Genomic DNA, 20458 nt, shown 5'->3' with positions numbered 1-20458 from the left:
GGGATGGCACCAGACTGTCGTACAGTGTCCCCCATGTGGCCACTTCTGCTGGGGTTGGGGGAGTGTTACCTCTTAGGAGCCTGGAAGCAGAGTCAGCCTCACAGGATGTGCTAAATCAGGATTTATGGTGAGTACAGCTGTCTGTCCTATAAGGTCGCATATGCATTCCTGAAAAATAATCCCTGTGTGATGGATTATGAGTTTATGGGAAAATGGAGTTGAGGCAGAAAACTCAAAACTTGTACCTACGCCTTGTAAGTGATACAAAAGAACCACCATGATTTTAAACGTCTCAAGTTCCTAATAAGCATAGTAAATATAGACTGTTATTTTGACAAGATGTGAAGTTTATTGGGTGGATGTGTCTCTAGTGGAGTTGTTGTTTTTGAACCATGGAGAACAGCTGGGAGGAATACTATGGTTTTTCGAATGAAATGGGAAATCAGAGGTTGATGGCGGTGGCTTATTGTTCTGTTTTTCATTCATCTGAACCGGTTCACAACAGAAATCCAACTGTTGTTTTGTTAATTGCCCCCTCTCAGAAAGAAGCTGTTTGTAGGGCCCAAATGAGACCAGACACACAAAGTGCTCTCCGTTGCATGAGGTTTGACATTATCTTCAACCCACTGCAAATAAGTGCGTTTCCATTTTCAATTCCCCAGAAAGCAGGCTGATTACTGGAGAGTTAGAATTAAGCTTTTGTGTCTTTCTTTTTTTCTTTTTTAGTATTGCCTCCCGTGTTCATCAATGTGATTACTTTAGGCTCGCTGGCTATTGCAAAATCACATTTTCTCTTGTTTCAAAACTCCACAATACTTAAGGCGTTCCCTTTTGTCCTTTGTGACCTATAATGAGGACACAACTCATGTTTATTGGGGAGATGCAGCAGGCAATGCACTTGGGGAAAATGAAGAGATACGGTGTTTTGTATTATTCTTCCACAGGGTCACTGTGCTCAGCTGGATGGTGTTTGTCACATTTACCTGGTGTTACTCAATAGCGTAACACACAGGCAGCTGGTAAAAAATTGTGTATGAACAAATACGATTTTGATTTTAGTGACTTGATGCGTTATCTGCACCGTATAGACACACACAGCAACAGAACATATATACGTCACTTTTCTTTTCCTTCCCATGTGATACTTGGAATACTTATGATTTCCTTATTTTTCTGTAAGAATCCTTATTTTTAAAAGTTCTCTTCTGTTTCTTCTATTCACTTTAATAAGAGCTACGATTCTAGTGGTCCAGCTTGTCTTCCCCCCTCAAGCTGCTGGGTCCCCTACAGCAGGTTGTGATCTTTATTTGGCTACTTGTGGTTGTGCTTTCCTAGGATATGGACAGGACAGGCTGTTAAAACTCTCAAGCAACAGCGAATGGGCAGGACTGTAAAGTCTAATAATTAGTTTCTGCTTCTAAAGGCCGCTTAACTTGGTGCAAGGGCCTCTTTGCTCTGGTTCTCTCTAAATGCAAAAAGTGGAGTTAACTCCCAGCAGCAAGGAGAAGCAATTCAGTTCCAACAACATAGCCCATTTAGATCTACATGGGTCTATAGGATCAGGAAGCCCCTCTTCCTGCCAAAGGGGCTCCCACACAGCAAGTGAGTGAGGTTTACGGTGATTGGTTTCAATATTCTTCATGAATATTTAATACAGTTGTCTGTCAGTATCTACAGGGGAGTAGTTCCCAGGAATCCCTGTGGATACCAAAATCCGAGGATGCTCCAGGCCCATATATACAATTGCGTGATGTAACAGACCCTCTGAATCTGCAGGTTCTGCGTCCGTGGATATGGAGGGCTGACTGTGTTATGATGACTATGCTCAGTATTATTATAAACCATGTTGCTATGACCACACCTCTTCAGATCCTGCAGTTGTGTTAAAAACAAGGGCTTTCTTCAGTGATCCTTTCTCAACCAAGAAAAATGTGCCAGACATGGTTGTAGGTGCTCCGAATATACCAGACAAAACTTCCTCCCTACTAAAGCTGCTGCACTAGGAGCCGGAGGCTCATTTCTGTGACTTACACCGAAGATCACTACATCAAAAGTAAGGAAAGGGTGGAGATTCCTTTTGGTCCAGCAGTTAACGGCCACTTCCTCGTGAATAGGAGCTGTTGACCAGTACCTGGTTATACTTGCTTTGTTACAGAATTTGTGAAACATACTTTTTCTCATCTAGCGGTGGCTAAGTCTATGGACTTCTGAGCCAAACTGCCTGGATTCAAATCCTGACTTTACCACTTAGCATTTCTGTGACCTTGGCCAAGTTACGTATTGCTGCCTTAGTGTGACCATTTCTAAATGGGGAGGGCAACTAAATATATTACAGGGTTGATGTATGGATTAAATGAATGAATTTATATAAAGCAGCTGTGTTTGGCACATTAGCTGGTGCTTACTAGCAATACTTTGTATGTAATGTTAGTTACTATTTTCCCCTAAATGTACTTATATCGCAGCTCATACATCATTTTATCAGTACCTCCAACACTCAGGAACACTTATTTACAAGTCTATTGACAGCTCCTTTCCACCCTGCAATGGCCAGGTACTGGTCAACAGCTACTATTCACGAGGAAGTGGCCGTTAACTGCTGGACCAAAAGGAAGCTCCACCCATTCCTTACTTTTGACGTAGTGATCTTCGGTGTAAGCCACTGAAATAAGCCTCCGGCTCCTATGCAGCAGCTTTAGTAGGGAGGAATTTTTGTCTGGTGTACTCGAAGCACCTACAACCATGGGAAAAATGATCCAAAACTCACTCCTTGATTGGCTAGGGCAAGAGAAGAGAAACTACCATTAAAAATGCCCAAATACAGTGTCTCAACATCTTAATTTCCAGAGAAGAGATTTTGCTGGACATATTGATCCCTGTGGCCCAGTGTCAGTGCCCAGCACAGAAGTGAACAGGAGCCAACAAGAGAGAGATGGACACACGGTGGGGGTCTGCAAACAGCATCACAGGTGGGGCAGTGGGATTTCTAGGGAGCAGACAGGCACTGTTTTGTTATTTTGGTGTCCCAGAGACCAACAGGCTATGTGGGGCATAGAGAAAGATGAAGCATTTTGGAAATAACCTCAGGAAATACTCTATCCTACTGAGCTGGAGGGATGAATTTAGATGGATGGGAGGTTAGATAAAGTAGGCACTGAAAGGAAAAGTGAAGGTGGGGCTTGTTTTCCCAGGTGTCAAGAACAGACATTTGGAACTTGAAGGATGTGCAGATGTATCGGGCACTTGGCAACTTCAACTGCAATGCTATTCAGGGTTTGCTTTTTTCATTAAATGTGAAATTCAATAGTTAACCAAGCAAGCAGTTTTATTCTTATCATTTATAACATTCAAAGCAGATTATCATAATAAAACAATTCTGTAAAATGTAATGTATTTTATTGACACTTCCCATGGAAGGAGTCCCCCTTCCTGGCCTTTCCCCACCACTTCCAGCGCCCGAAACAGCCTTCTTGTCAAAAGGCGGCAGCTCTTTCACGCTGCCCTGCAGGCAGGAGAAACTCAGCAGGAAGAAGTTTCAGTCACCACACTTATTTTCTTGTTCCTACAGCCGATAATCTTCAGGTCTGAAAGACAAAATCAAAATTTATTTTTTCACGAATCATTATTTCCTTTTCTCCTGCCTGATGAAGGAAGATTTATTTTTCCATTTTAAAATGAAAGCAACAGTTCACCAAGATAAATATTGTATCTAAATCTTTGAAAAACACTTTTAAGGCCAAATCATCACAAAGTAGAACAGTTAAGTGACAATTCCCAAGTTCTTTTTGAGAGTATAAATATAGATCCCCCCTTATGTCTATGTATGAATGTATTTAGTAACTTAAAAATGTGAATTCAATTTCTCAAAAGCCCTTTTAATAGAAAGGATTACATATAAAGATACGGATCTACCTAATAATGGCAAAATCTGAGTAATTAACCTATTTGTATTATCATATGCTAAATTTAATTTTCATTGTAATATACAAAATAAATTTTATAAACATTATCCATTTGATATTTTAATTGTACATTTATTATACACATGTAAGTGGTCTTTTCTTCACTTATGTATTTGTAGGATTAATCATACCTGAAAGTTGCTTCCAGTAGTAAGCTAAAGAACACTTTCAGAGAAACGTTAAATAGGGAATTATAAAATGTGTCCTGCTACCTTTTACACATAGAAGTTTATTTGTAGGTATTAAGCTGCTATGGAATTTTTGAAAGGAATTTAGAATAAGTAAACTAAAAAGGTATTTTTGAAACTGCTATAAAAATATTCAAACTTGAATTCTTTTAAGAACTAGATGAACCGTTTGCCCTGAAAAAACTTATTTTGTCCCTTTCTACATTTATAGCATGTTTTCTTAAATAAACATACAAGAGACCAGATAGCCCAGCTGTAAGACCAAGAGTCTAGTAACTAAGTAAATGAACTACGTTACAACTTAAAATTATTTAACTCTGAGGAACACAGGCACTGATCTGGGAAACTAACCAAATATACTTCACCACTTCGTCATTCTAGAACAAGAGACACTGCAGTGCTTTGTCGCTGTTTTTGAAATCTCTTTTCAAATGTAAAAACTGCATCCAAAGTCTGGGAACTAACAGTCTGAAATGACAGCTGAGAGGGGCTCCAGAGTGTACCCTTCTACTCTTCATATGACTCAGTACAATCAAAGTTCCCAGTCAGGAGACACCAGGGCAACGATTTATTCTCCCGTCCAGCTGGCTCACATAATTACAAAAGGGTGGTGGTGATGCCCTTGGAAAGAAATCTTCTAAGATTTCTAACACGAAGTCCTAACAAGAAGTCTCTGCAATTCCCCTCAATAAAATTACATGTGCTTTAGTCACAGTCTGGTTGTTTTCACACCAAAAGGTAATTTACTAACAATGAGATAACAAAAGTACCTTTTAATGGAATTTAGAAGTTAAATAAGAAATGTGTATGGAGGGGTCAACTGTCACGTAAAAAATGCTGACAGTGACCTGAAGCCAATAAACCTCAATTTTGTTTCAAGGTGTTTTGCAGGAAGCGAGGAGGATGAAGATGAGGGCTCTGTTAAGGCTGCAGCAGTGATGAGTGAGAAGAAAGGACAGGGGCAGGGTTTAAGAAGCACAGAAGTAACATGTCAGGAGAAAGGGCGGGAAGGGGCCAGGGAGATGATGCAGGAGGAGCTTCTGGAAAAGGACAGCGCAAGGATGATGCTAACGTTCAGCTTGAAGAACTCAGTGAGCGGCAACGCTGCTTGTGTTTTCAGGAGAGGGAATCTAGGCCGAAGAACAGAGTCCGAAGGGAAGGATCTTGGTTCTGAATGATCGTCTGGACATGGCAGGCAGCTAGTAACTAGGATTTGGAGTTTAGGAGAAATGGGGTGAAGGGGAAGCCATCTGAGGGTCTCTAACACAGATTCTTTCTTATCCCACTTCCACATGTGGCCCTAGTTACGAATCACTAGCCCTCCACTGCTTTGTCAAATTTGAACACCTTGGAATTCAATACAGAGCCCTCCTTCCCATGGCCCCAGTTCTCCCTTCTGTCATGCTTTCCCACAACCTGTCCCTCTATGTTCTGTTCACATTACACTACTTGCTTCTGCCCAGATAAACTTTCACAGCTCTGGGCTTGGGTACTTGAAATTTTCTCCGCTTGGAATATTTCTTATCTTTGCTTAATTCTTCAAAATCCACCCCCAAAATCACATGTCCTGGGAAGCCCTCCACAGCTCTTCCTTTCTAACTTAGGCAGGGCTCTTCTCGCTGAGATTGCCAGAGAACTTCACGCGTACTTCTATTACAGTGTTTCTCAAATTATACTTGCCCTCACTTACGTAAATAACAATGCTGAGTGCTTACTAGATGCCATGAAGTAATACTAACTACCTCACATGCACTATCTCATATTATCCTCCCACCTACATTGTGAGAAAGACACTGGTATCAACCCCAAGTGACAGTTCTTAAAACTGACATTCAGGGGAGCTGAGTGACTTGTCTAAGGATACACAGCTAGGAAGTGGATGGTAGTGATCTAGAGTAGACCTTCTGACTCCCGTGCTTGCAAGCACCACTCTATTCTACATAACTCTTATTAGGCTGTTGGTTCCTTTGAAGGCAGAGTCCCAGCACAATTCATCCTATAATTTCAGCAATTAGCACAGTATCCTGCATGTAGTGGATGCATGTAAGATATTTATCATTTTAAGTGACTGCCTTGAAAATGCCACTTTGTTTGCAAACTCATCCTTTCCTCATTGGGGTCTTTTGCAGATGGTTAATTTGCTCCCCAGGGAGAAAAACAGTATTATGGCCAAGAGACTAGATACTTCAGATGTTCGCCTAGCTAGAAACATCAACTCACGCTGGAAGCAATTAAAAAATATTACATGGCTTCAGGAGGTACCCCTGTAGGGAAAAGTGAGGTTTTTACACTAAATATGGTTCTATGGTTCTCTCCACACAAATGAAAGCAGGCACACACGCAGCACACTTGGACTGCTTATTCCCTTCCGCTAAAAGAAGGCAATCCAAGATAACATGAGAAAGGGGAGGGGAGGGGAGGGCTACGTCCTTGAGTGCTTCTCAAACTTCAGTGGGTGTACAAGTCGTCTGGGCTCTTGTAAAGATGCAGATTTTGATTCAGGTAGTCTGTAAAGGGGCTCATGATGCTTCATTTTTAACACGTTCCCATGGGATGCAATGCTGGTCCATGGACCACACATTGACTAGCAAGGGTTCACCTCAGACCTCCGACAGAGCTATTCATAAGACAGAGGAGATGGCTATTTGAAGATGTTGAAGAAGCAAAAGAAGCACTTTTAGTAAGAAATTTCTAAAACTATACTGTGCCTGACAGAAGGTAACATACTTGCACATTAGCTAGAGATGATTCGAATTGCTATTTAGTGTCCTTCTGGCTCTTTCCCCACCAGAGGACTCATTAACAGGCAGCTTCATGCTTTTCTGATACATCAGTAATTTTAAATTATGATGAACATCTACAGAGGCTAGATACTAAAATTCCTCTGGCATCTATCATTAAAGAGACATTAAACTGTAGCTTTAGTAACTGAGTAGATGTCACTGTATTTAGGTTCTTTAAAATTTGCTAATCTACAGACAGCAATATTACATTTAATCAGAATGAATTCTCAGATTATGCTGCTTATATATTTATCCTATTTTATGTTTATATCTACATAATCTCTTTACTAGATTAAATAATTTTTAAAAGCAAGAAATCTGGCACCAAGAAATCTGGTATATTGTTTTTCCGACTATATAGATGCTTAAATGTTGTCTGAAACTTTAATGAACTTTAATAAGATGGCTTGATCTTTTGCCAGATGGATGATGGGTGAATTTATAGTCTATATTTGCTATAGTTCTTTGTCACTGTTTCATTGCAAACAAATCATGAAGTTTTAAAATAGACAATAATATTATATAAGTTTAATTTATTTATAAATAGTAACAGTTTTCATTTTAGAATAGTGTTTAGAATCTCAGGAAAACTCTGAAGACACATTTCAAATGCTATTATAGAAAGCTAATACCTATTCATTTTTTAAAAGAAATTTAATCCTTGATAGAAATATAACTTATGTTTTAATAAAATTAGCATGATCTTTTCTTTATATGTAATATAAAGCATCCAAAATTGGGTTTATCAGGGTTGCACTAAGTCACAGACTGTTGAGAAAAAGTTCTATTTTAGTTATAGTTATTAAGCAAGATTTAAATAAGCAAAGACCAATATACATGATTTAGCACACTCCATGAATTGAAAGTCCATTCCTCTTTCAGGGAGATAAGATTCCACTCATTCATTCACTCGTTCAGCACAGATTCCTGAGTGTCAAGTCCAGCAGTGGGCATGTGGGACACCGCAATGAGCAAGACAAAGTCTTGTCTTTAGAGAGTGCATTTTGTAACAGAAGAACACACACACACACACACACACACACACACACTTTGATCTCTGAAGTGAAAGCTAGAAGTCTGAAGCTTTCATACACATGCTTAGGGTATACTTGGGAGATTAAAGAATCTTCAAAGAATTAGCCCACAGAAGACTTTCTTTAATTCATTTTCTAAACTGCTAAATTTTCATAACTATTAAATGTTCTACAGCAACAATTCATTTTGCACTTAATACTTGTCACCAACAGAAAACTTTATCTTTGAAAAATAATGCCACTTTTTTGATGAGGGAACAGAACTTACAAAAAAGGCTTGTATGAGCTATAGAAAGTATTCTGTGGTGCTTGTGATTGTTCAAAAACGTTAAAACCATACTACATCTCACATAATTCTCTATTTTCTATGGCAAATCCTTTACCATAGACATCCTTATGCAAAATGTTGCCTGCCACTCATTAGATTAAACAAACACAACACTGCCACTCATTAAAATGAAACAAACATCTCAAAAATGCAAAGATTCAAGTTCAGAACACAAAAATGACAGAGGCCAACACATCTACATCATCTTGAAATGGGGATATTTCTATAAACGAATCTTTGGCTTCAGGAAAAATCTTCTCAGAGATCTTAGTTTTCATTATAAAATGGTAGAAAAATACATTTGGTTTGTGAATAAAATTAAACATAAAGCTATAAAACACATGGTTTATGTCACAGTTCAATTACAGACACTTAATATTCTTCATCCCATCAAGATGAAGTTATTTTCCAAGGGAAAAATAGCATTCAAAAGTTCTGCTGTAAATCCATGAAATTAAGCATAATTTAAGTGTAGTAAATCTCAAAAATATTTTATTCTCCCTTAGACTTTGTCTTTTTACTCCTAAGTAATACTTCTCAGTATAATGCTTACACCAACAAAACATTTAAAAGACTAGAGTAAATTTTGGATAGTGGAATAATGTTATTTAAGAAATATAAAAGACCAGGTTGATCGAATTTTAAGTCATTTCCACCGTAAGAATGGAATTATTTAGAAGAAACCATTCCAGGATATCTGCTCACATCACATATCCCCTGAACTAAAGATGCCAGCTGTACTGGTAACAGTGAGGCAGAGCAAGGGCGCTTCTGTATGAATTCCCCCAGGCACTGCATCACCAGCCTGAGCAAAAAAGTTCAACAGTGCTTTTTTAAAACACTAAACTCACAAGACTGTTAAAATTTTTTTAATCAATTTTTTTTCTCAATTAAGGTGAACAGGAATTATTGTTACTTTCAATTATTACTGTTAATTCATAAGCTCTACTGGTTAGGAAATGTAAATAATTTGGTTTTGGTTGTTCAAATAGAGATTGCTTTTTATTTCAGCAACCAGTCCTAATTTGTTCATCTCCAAAAGAACAGTATAGTGTAGAATGCTTAATTTGAGCAAAATTCAAGATTGGAAATACTGAGGTCTATGATTTAAGCCAATGCTGAGCTGGTTGAAATGATGGAAAAGTTGGAACGCACACTTGCTCCCCAAGTCCAGCTAATAACTTCTGACTGTGAAGAGTAGCAAATTAAGTTAAATCTTATAGGAAAATGCCCCATGACTAGACTAGCGTACAACTATGGAAAATCTTGAAGATATCCAGATCCCATTTCCTTATGGGTTTTGAAAAGGTAAAAATCCTTCTCCACTGTCTGTAAGTCTCTAATTTGAAGCACATTTAATAAAGGCATAGAGAAAATGATTTTTTTTCAGGGATATTCATTTAACCAAAACTGAAAATCTGCAGGTTAGGGGTGGGGTGGGCGGTGAACAGCTTTTACATCAGAGGGCAAGCACAGAGCTGAAACCCTTGCTTTCACATAGAGCTACAGACTAGCCAGGATGCTCACCCTTTCCCAGGGCTACCATTCCTGGCACCTGTTTTCATTTTACAGAGCTGGGTGAATTAACTATTAAATTCCCTAAATCTACTCCTACTTTCAGCAAAGACAATTTCAGAGCCAATCACGGTTGTCTTCATGTCTCCTCTTTTTCATCCTCGCCGCCCTCTCTCTTTGCAGGCACACTTCTAATAGCACACTCTGAGTATTAAACCAGGAACGTAGGTTTTCATCATAAACATCTGTTTTCAAGCATTTACTGATGCTGAAACTTTCCACACTTACTTTATCTACTGAGGTGAGGGTTATGTTTAAAATAAAGCATTACTGATTTAACGAGTTAGGAATAAAAAAATACATTTCTTTTTTGGTTTTGTTTCATCACTCTGTGTATAACGTGAAGCAATTCAAGTTGAAATTTTCCACATACCTCGTTTTTCCTAAGAAAAGCTCTCCTACAGAATTTTGTAAAAATGAAAATTAAAAATAAGTTTCAAACGCACCAAGTTTTATTTTTACCCTACATAATGAAGAATCCTCATTACGGTGACAGCAATTATAGTTTCCATGATTAGTGTGGTTTTGTAATGTGTTGGCGAAACTGCAATGATTACGAAAGTAATTATTGATAGTATTAAAATAAACTGACCATTTGAAAGCTACAATCTCAGGCAACTGAATTATGAAGAAGAGACAGACAGCATTGCTGTTCTTCCTTTGAGAAACGTTCTGAAATATTCTAAGTGCACACTGTACAATCACCACTTGCACACAGCAAATGCGCATTTCCTTTGTACCATCAAGAAACACAAAATACAAGGGGGGGAGGGTGTAGCTCAAGTGGTAGAGTTCTTGCTTAAAATGCATGAGGTCTGGGTTCAATCCCCAGTACCTCCTCTAAAAATAAACCTAGTTACCTCCCCCCACCAAAATAAAATAATTAAATAATACAATAATAAATAAAAACATAAAGCTAAAAAAAAAAAGTGCCTACAAATCGATGTGAAAGAAACACAAAATACAATTTCATAACATATTCTGACACAATTTATGTATCCAAGAGATGTAAAAAAAAGACTAACACACCAAGTATACACACTAAGAAATGAAGGGTAGAGACAAAACTTCTCATATGAGAAAATGGATTTTAGTTATAAAATAAAATTTATAGTTTCCTTATAAATATCAGTGTCTTTCCTTCTGTCTACCATTGCTTTAAAAATAAACAACTAGCATAAGAAAATCTAAAGTATGCTGAAGTTAGCCCTGAGAGAATATAACTTTTGTGATGTAAAACAATGTAAATGAAATATACAAGATCTTATGGTAGCTCACAGAGAAAAAAATGTGACAATGAATATATATGTTCATGTATAACTGAAAAACTGTGCTCTACACTGGAATTTGACACAATGCTGTAAAATGATTATAAATCAATAAAAAATGTTAAAAAAAAATCCCAACAATGGTAGCTTTTAATTAAAACAATTTTGTCAATCACCTACTGGGTTCAAAGTTTAGTTTGACAATTATTACTGTTGCTCAAAAGCTTTTCATTTCGAACAGAAAAGCTAAAGAGCTTATAATGAACCAGATGCTAATAACAGTTGCAATTATAAAATGTACATTTTTATGCTATATGTTAGGTTTTACTGCTAGAGAAACAAAAACCAAAGCAAGCTATTTTTGTGTCTATTTATTTATAGTGCAATCCAGGTACATCTGTTTCAGTCAAGTCTCTGCAGGTTCACCATCAGATATATCTTGAATAAATTCCAATGACTACATCCAAAGGAATATTATACTCTTGGCTTCGCTATTTTGGGTGGAACAAAAGCATATTTTAAGTAGGTTCCTTCTCAAAAGGAGAAAAAAATTTTTTTCTCATAAAGGCAAATCTATTGGTAACGAGGAGTCCCATTGTCAAGGAACTGCCTTGCATGGTGCAGTCAAATATTTTAACTGTGATTCTAATGGATATAGTATTTTATACTAGAACTTTATTATATGGTAAACAACCAGGTAGTCACTAGTCACATGAGGCTACTGAAACATCAATTCAAATTACATACATAAAATTAAAAATTCAATTCCTCCGTCACACTAGCCACAGAGGAAGTACTCGAACTGCACGAGGCTAGTAGTTACTGTCTTAGACAATAGCTCAGATAGTCATTGTGGAAAGTTCTGTGAGATAGCCCTGAACTAAAGCATCATCTATTTCTTAAGCAATAAGTTTTTGGTTGATACCAAAACGCATATTTTCTCCTGGTCACATGCGTTCCAAGGTAAAAAAACAAACAAACAACTGTCAGCTCTAATATGCAGGAGAATAAAATATTGAATAATTTATTTTAATAACTGGTACACCTATACCATTATATATCCTCAAATTTCAGGAAGTGTATACCCATGTTATTTTGAGAAAATAAATTAATGTATATTGTGTAGCTACTGGCTACTAGTGAGAAAAGAGCACAACTTTAATAAGCACTAAGGAAAGCCTGGTGTCCGTTGTATATTCCTGCCATAGGGAAACTTGGAATGAAAAGAAAGGGCAGGAAAATCCATTCCCTGAAAAGTAACTCAAAAATGTATCAAGTGGCTCTAAGTTTCTCTAAAAGGTTCCTTAAAAATAATTATAGAAAAGCCCTTTCTAATTGGATTAACATAATGAAGGCACTCAGTCACCCCTAATTTGTTTTAGATGAATGAGCAATCACTTGGTAAAATGATTAGTACTCTGTCACTCTAATAACGTTAAATATAATTTGTCGTGAATGGTTATTATATTATTATACTGCTTAATTTAACCTATTTAGAATACACTGTAAGATGTATGATATGTAACTCCACATGCATAATATGTGTTTGATCACGTATCTGGCTAAACAGCACATATGGTTTTCCAGTTGAAAAAAAAAAAAAAAGTACCACACCTGTCTTAGGAACATAAGTTGATTGATGAGTTTCTATAAGACAATCAGATATGACATACTTATATTTACAGAATAAAATGTCATATCCTGCAGCCATTAAACATCATGCGTATGGGGAAAAGACTTTATAACTGGGAAAACATTCAGTGATATCGTATTTAGAGAAAACCATGTTTCCCAAATTTGTAAAATACACACAACACAAAAACAAACACAAAGAAGTAGGAAGTTAACACATCAAAATGTTAAGTAAGGGGAAATAAATTTACTTCCTTATGTTTGTATCTTATTTTCTACAATGAATGTTTAGTACTTTTTAAATCACAAGAAGTAAAATATTTTTTAATTGAATGCCCGAGTTTACTTTACAAAAAGTATCATGTTTGAAGTAAATGTTGTCTGTTATATTATGTGAATTCTTAGAAAGGATCGGTTCCAGGGTGGTAAATTTAAGCTAATAAAAGGTTTCTATAAATTAGGGATTAATTTCAATTTGTTGCAAATTTCACATCTCTTTTAAAGAATAACACCTTTCTAGAAAAATGTTCTGTATTTATGTGGGTTTAGTTTTAAGAATAAATATAAGTTCTATGTAGTTTAAGTAGGAAAAGGCACATTAGATATATTTTGAATAAATGACATGTAAATCTTTAAGAACAAGTTAATTAGAATTTCTTTACACTTTAGGAAAAATAAAATTTATCAAAGGAGTTCAGAAGCTTCATCTCTCAGATGCTAAAGTGGAGAATAACTGTAATTACCATAGCATTTGAAACAAACTTTAAAACTATTTATTTTCACAAACTACTGATTTATCTATATGATCTGGATAAAAATACAAATTTAAATAAAAAGAAATAAAAATTCTTAGGTTAGCCAAGAAGGCAAACTATTAAACAGACACCTAAAAAGGAACCAAGGAAAAGACAAAAATACCCCACACTTAATTTAGTTGTTAGAATCAAATCTGGTCACATAATATATAGTTTCTGGTCAATAATTATGTCACTGTCAAGCAATCAAAACCAAAACATGAGAGAATAACAGAAAACACTTCCTCACTTTAGAGAATGTATCCTGATAATAAGCTGATAAAAATATCAGATACCATAAAATCAGTTTTTTCAAGTTTTCACAGTTTCTTAATCCCGCATTTGATATTAACTGAAAGCAGCTGGTTAATTCAGATGATACAGTGAATGGAAACAAAAATAATAAAACCAAGTTTTCAAAGTTGGTCAATTTCATTAATTCTAACATGAAGAATTAGTATTAAATTGGAGAATTTTACTACCTTCACTTTACTAAAGACTATTTCTAGTTCCGTTTATAAAAGGTGATAAAAGGATATTCTACTTCATTTGTTCATTCAGTAAATACTTGCTGAGTGCCTACTTCAAGAGCCAGTCGCTGTGCTCACTGCTAAACAAGACAATCTACAGGTCCCTCCTGGAGTCTAGTAAGGGAATGACATTAAACAGATAATCACACAAATATTTAATTACATGACAGTAAACACAGTAAAAGAAAAGGAAAGTGCACAACTGGACCCTGTAAAGGAGGCCTAACCCAGCTCAAGGATTATAGGAAGGACTTCTGGAGGAAGTTACATTTAAATGCTTCATCACCTGTTTCTTCCAGGAATCTACCAAAAGGTATAGCATCTAGTATAAACTCAAGAAAAACTTGTAAAACTGAACTAAAAAATTGCTTTAATGTAATTTCTCCAGTGTGTTCCCCAGTGCTTATTATAATGTCTTAAACAGAAGAGGTAGGTAATATGTATTTACTGAATAAATAAATTAATGAATTAGTGTGTTTCTGTGGAAAGAACACAGGTTTTGAAATCAGATCCAGTTAGGTTCAAATCCAGGCTGTATTATAAACCAGCTGATATTTGGTTTAGTATTAAAAATAGGGACAAAATATTTATCTTAATTGGCCTGTGAGAGAATTAGATACAAGGCACATAAACCACCTACCACAGTGCTGGGCAACTGTAAAGTGCTCAATAAGTGATCACTAATAATATTATTTTGCTCATTATTTGCAGATTTAGTAAAGGAGAACCTTTATACAAGTCAGCAAACTCAAAAAGATTTAAACAGAATACCCTAAAAAACAGTCTCCTGTGTGGAAAGAGTGAACTTACATACACACACAATGAGAGTCAAAGATCAAATTCCTGGACATACTGGCAATTCTGGGGAAACTTAGATTTTCACAAACCTATCTGGCCAAAGAGCCAATCTAGCGATACAGATGTTCTGAGACAGTGGGTAGTATCCTGTGGGAAGATGAGCTGTATTTTGTAGATCCAGCAATGAGAATGTGTGGTTCCCTCTAGACTTACTGTGTAAATTCTGTAAACATTTCTAAGGTCCTATTACGTGAAGTACTGTTCTACACCCTGGGATGCAATGATGAACAAGATGCAGCCTTACGGAACAAGATGGTCTTACAGAACTAAATGTGGTCAGGAAGGAGCTACATGCCAGGGGCTATGGAAGACGACGGCTGGGTGCCTAGTTTAGTCTGGGTGCTTAGGTGAGCCTTCTTAAAGGAGACTGACATCTGAACTAAGGTCTAAAGAATAAGTAAGAGTTATCCCAGAGGATGAGGTGAGAGACACGTTGTTTTAGGCAGAAGTAATAATAGCAGAACAAAGTCACGGAAGAGTTAAATTGCATAAAACGGGTGCCAATCTTAATCTGCTATCACTAGACCAGTACAGTGAAGTGACAAGAATTTAAGCTGAAGAGACAGGAAGGAGCCAGGCTATAAAGAGCCTGGCAGGCCAGGTAAAACAGCCTGGAAACAATTAGGTGGGAGCAGTATGTCAAATCCAAGCAGCTGTCTGGATCACAGGTAGGGGAAATCGTACACAGGGGACCAAAAAGTATTTTTTATTTTGTTTTTCTATTTGGATCAAGACTATCTGTAAGTATCCAGAATTAATGACTTTCACTAGATCATATTTTCAGCTTAGTGAAGCCATCTGGAAAATGGAGAATCTCTTTGTTTTAGGTAAGGACAATTCATTTTATCATTCCATGAGACTATAATCAATCCAAATTATGTCACCCCAAACGAAATATCTGACAATTATAGGCACCTATGAGCAAACTTGCACTTACCTAACAAAGTCTTAAGACTTAGAGACTTTTGGTTTGGTTCTACCATCTCCACCTAGAGTTTATTTGTAGGTAGAAGGTGCAAAGAGCATCCAAGGGAGTGGAAAAAAGTTCATTCTTCCCACCCTCAAGGATCTTATCATTTGGTTAAAACAGGAGACACTAAACTCAAGTTACAAAACAAAAACAAAAAACAAAAAAAAAATACAAACAAAGATAGGAAAAAATGAAAGACTTACAGAGACCAAACTCTTGGGAAGGCCTCTATTTCTTCCTGTGTGTACTCATCTAGACGTCTGGGCACTTTTCGTGGTTGAGGAAGTTCTTCCACTAAATTCTTAAGAATATCTTCTGGTATGTCCTAAGTTAAATAAAAATTCAGGCTTAACTTAAAATAGATTCCTTAGTAATACATTAGCAATACTTAGTAAGTATTCACAACAAAAGAGCACAGGGAAATATACACAAAATGTTATGATAACTCACAGAGAAAAAAATGTGCCAATGAGTGTGTATATGTCCATGAATGACTGAAAAATTGTGCTGAACACTGGAATTTGACACATTGTAAAATGATTATAAATCAATAAAAAATGTTAAAAAAAAACAATAATGTAGGGCTAAACATAAAACAACAACAACAACAACAAAAGGATGTTTATAAAGTGAGGAAAACAATACAATCTTCAAATTAAAACTTTGTGAAAATTCCTGAGAAGTACATTAAATCAATGACATAAGTAAACTCATTACAATAATACATTTTATATTTTAATCTTGACAAACATTTCTGATGATAAATTAGACATCTTCAATTTTGACATCTATCTGGTCACTAAGTTCTACTTTTTCTAAATACTGTTTAATTTATTCCTATCCTTTCAACAGCAAAAAGGAACTCCCTTGGCTTATTCTCATGATTTTTCATCTCATGAGTGTATGTACAAGGTCTGTTGCTTCCAGTGCCACAACCTTTTTCAATTCATAATTCATGCTGTTGCCAAAAATAACTTGAAAATGAAAATCTGCTGGATCTTTGAGTCACTTAGCCAATAAGCATTTATTGCACTCCTTCTATGAACCAGAAATCACACTCAGTGCTGAGTATGTAAGGGAAAATAAGAAGATCATGGCTTCTAAAGGCTTGCAATTTTTAAAAATCACTCCTTAGCTAAAAATCTCTCAGGAGAAAGTTCTAACTCCTTAGCTAAACCAGGGTCCTCCCTCTTAGCCCACCTCTCCAACTTCATTTCTCCATATATCCCCCAGCCTTCTGACTCATCAGCCTCCTCATCCTTCATGCACTGGTCTACACTCAAATCCTGGTGCCTTTATTAATAATACTTCCTTTGCCCAAAACTACTTACTTTCCTCTGGGTATATAGCCAAATGTTCAGAAAAATAAAACGAAAAGTAAAATAGGAAAAAGTCTGAATTTGGGTAATAAAAAGAAAACTCAAGAGGAAAGCATATATTTGAGAGATACCATAAAAGAAAGAATAGGAACTGGACTAAATAAAGGGAGTGATAAAGAATTAACATTTATATATGTGCTCATAGCACAGGACTAAGGGAAAGGGAACTTATTATGGATCTGGGTGATAAGTTAATTTTGGAGACTATCAAAATCATAGTAAGATACTAACATGGAAGTGTCTTAAGGGGTATTTCCACAGGGATAGTATATATAAGTCCCTCTTTTCACTTTAGTGTGTTCCCAAACATTAAAAAAAAAAAAAAAGGATTATTATACAGCAAATTAGTTGTCTGCAGAGAACAACAGTGTAATTGAGAATCAAATATCTAGGCAAGGACAGGGCATCAAAAAGTCATTGTGTTAACCAATCAATATGTCTTAAGAATCAAAATACAATTTAAAGATATCTTTAAAGGGGGGAGGGTATAGCTCAAGTGGTAGAGCGCATGCTTAGCATGCACAAGGTCCTGGGTTCAATCCCCAGTACCTCCTCTAAGAAATAAATAAATAAATCTAATTACCACCCCCACCAAAAAAAAAAAAAAAGCTTTGAAGAAACACTGAGCTCTACTGCACTATAAGTATATTTTAAAATGTAATATGGCAAAATTTTAAAAATACTTTTAAAAATTTAAAATGACTTTTTAAAATTATGGTTTGGATATGTTGGGTCACTATCAACATATACAAACATAATAAATTCTACTGACAATGTTTCTTCACTGAAAAGCATTTTAAAAATATTTAAATTCCCTTCCCCAGTATATTCAAATATACAAGTATTATTACACAGAATCAGAACATGCAGAGGATGCTTGGAAATATGAAATATTGTTAAGGGGACCTTATTTTTTATTTACTAAAGAAGTCTATCTGCCAGTTTGGTATTCTGAACATTTATGAATATTTCACAATTCCTTGGGAAGCCATTAAAAAAAAATCCTTACAAATTTGCATGGACAGTTTCAAAAGTTGCCAACTGTTCACTCAGCAAGAGAGTTTGAAACATAGTGGGTTCCTGGTAAATGTCTGCTGAATTGAATAGAATTTTGACTGAAATGAACTTACCAAATTTCACCACTATTAAAGGAATCCACTGGGAGAATGGACAAAATCAATGTAAAATTAGGAATGAAAGGTGCAGCTGGCCCTTAGGTGATGAGAGGGGAGTGCACTGCTAGGACACATAGGACATCACAGACAGAGGGCTACTCCTCCTAGGTTGAGAAATGTAACCTACCACACAGAAAAAGACAAATAGAAATTCAGACAAAATGAGGCAGCAGAGGAATACGTTCCAGGCAAAGAAACAAGACAGAATTCCACAAGAACAACTAAGTGATAGACAGGCAACCTAGCTGAGAAAGAGTTAAGGATAAGGACTGTGAGGACCAGGAGAGGAATGGATGCACGGAGCGAGAAGTTAGAAGTTTTTAGCAAAGAGATAGAAAACATAAAGAACAACCAGAGTCGAAGAACACAATAACTGAAATGATTAATACATTAGAAAGAACCAAGGGTAGACTAAATGAGGCAGAAGAATGGATGAGTGAGCCAGAAGACAGAGTAGTGGAACTTACTACTGCAGAACAGAAAAATGAATAATAATAATAAAAAAGATGACATTTTAAGAGACTCTGGGACAACATGAAGCACACTAATATTTGCATCTTAAGGGTCCCAGAAAGAGAACAGAGAAAGAAAGGACCTGAGAAAATATTTGAAGAGGTAATAGCTGAAAACTTCCCTAACTTGGGAAAGGAAACACAGAGCCCTACACAGGATTAACCCATAGAGGAGCATGCAGAGGCACATAGTAACCAAACTGACAAAAATTAAAGATAATGAGAAAATATTAAAAGCAGCAAGAGAAAAGCAATAAACAACATACAAGGGAACTCCCATAAGGTTATCAGCTGATTTTTCAGCAGACATTCTGCAGGCCAGAAGGGAGTGACATGATGTAGAGTGATGAAAGGAAAAACCTACAACCAAGAATGTTCTACCCAGCAAGGCTCTCATTCAGATTTGACAGAGAAATCAAAAGCTTTACAGATAAGCAAAAGCTAAAAGAATTCAGTAACACCAAACCAGCTTTACAACAAATGCTAAAGGAACTACTCCAGGTAGAAAAGAAAAGGCTACAACTAGAAAAAGAAAAAATATGAAATGGAAAAGCTCACCAGTAAAGGCAAACATACAGTAAAGGTAGGAAACCATCCATAAACTAATAGGGAAGTTCAAAGACAAAAGTAGTAAAATCATCTATATCCACAATAAGCAGTTAAAGGATACACAAAATGATTAGATGTAAAATATATCAAAACCAGTAATTGTGAGGGGAGGAGTGTATGAAAGATACTTAAAATGCATTTGAAATTAAGGGATCAGCAGCTTAAAACAATCATATATATATATAGACTTCTATACCAAAACCTCCTGATAACCGCAAACCAAAAATCTATAACATATACACAAAAAAGAAAGAGGAATCCAAAAATAATGCTAAAGACAGTTATCAAATAACAAGAGAAGAGAACAAAAGAAAGGGGGGAAAAAAGGACATACAAAAACAAATCCAAAACTATTATCTAAGTGGCAATAAGAACATATGTATTGATAGTTATCTTAAATGTAAATGGATTAACTGCTCCAACCAAAAGACACAGACTGGCTGAATGGATACAAAAATAAGACCCATATATATACTGTCTACAAGAGACCCACTTCAGAGCTACAGACACATACAGGCTGAATGTGAGGGGATGCAAATATCCCATGCAAATGGAAACCAAAAGAAAGCTGGAGTAGCAATACTTATATCAGACAAAACAGACTTTAAAATAAAGACTGTTACAAGAGACAAAGAAGGCCAGTACATAATGATCAAGGGATCAATCCAAGGAGAAGATATAATAATTGTAAATATACATGCACCCAACATAGGAGCACCTCAATATATAAGACAACTGTTAACAGACATAAAAGGAGAAGTCGACAGTAACACAATAACAGTTGGGACCTTAACCCCCCACTTACATCAATGGACAGATCACCAGACAGACAATCAAGGAAATACAGGCCTTAAATGATGC

At 36.2% G+C, this 20458-nt stretch overlaps 1 protein-coding gene across 2 annotated transcripts in view; it reads right to left on the bottom strand.

Annotated features, from left to right (window-relative positions):
• Positions 1 to 3302: 3302 nt before the first annotated feature.
• Positions 3303 to 20458, bottom strand: part of MRPL13 (mitochondrial ribosomal protein L13) — a 38990-nt gene continuing 21834 nt past the window's right edge. For both annotated transcript variants that reach the window (XM_006186481.3, XM_014560714.2), the window contains exons 6-7: positions 16126 to 16247; positions 3303 to 3584 (exon numbers count right to left, since the gene is read on the bottom strand). In XM_006186481.3, coding sequence (XP_006186543.2) covers positions 3563 to 3584; positions 16126 to 16247 — 144 coding nt within the window. In that variant the 3' untranslated portion in view covers positions 3303 to 3562. The remainder of the gene's footprint in view (positions 3585 to 16125; positions 16248 to 20458) is intronic.

The sequence above is a fragment of the Camelus ferus genome, chromosome 25 (genome assembly GCF_009834535.1).
Source record: "Camelus ferus isolate YT-003-E chromosome 25, BCGSAC_Cfer_1.0, whole genome shotgun sequence".
NCBI lineage: Eukaryota > Metazoa > Chordata > Mammalia > Artiodactyla > Camelidae > Camelus > Camelus ferus.
This window is presented reverse-complemented; position numbering and strand designations above follow the sequence as displayed.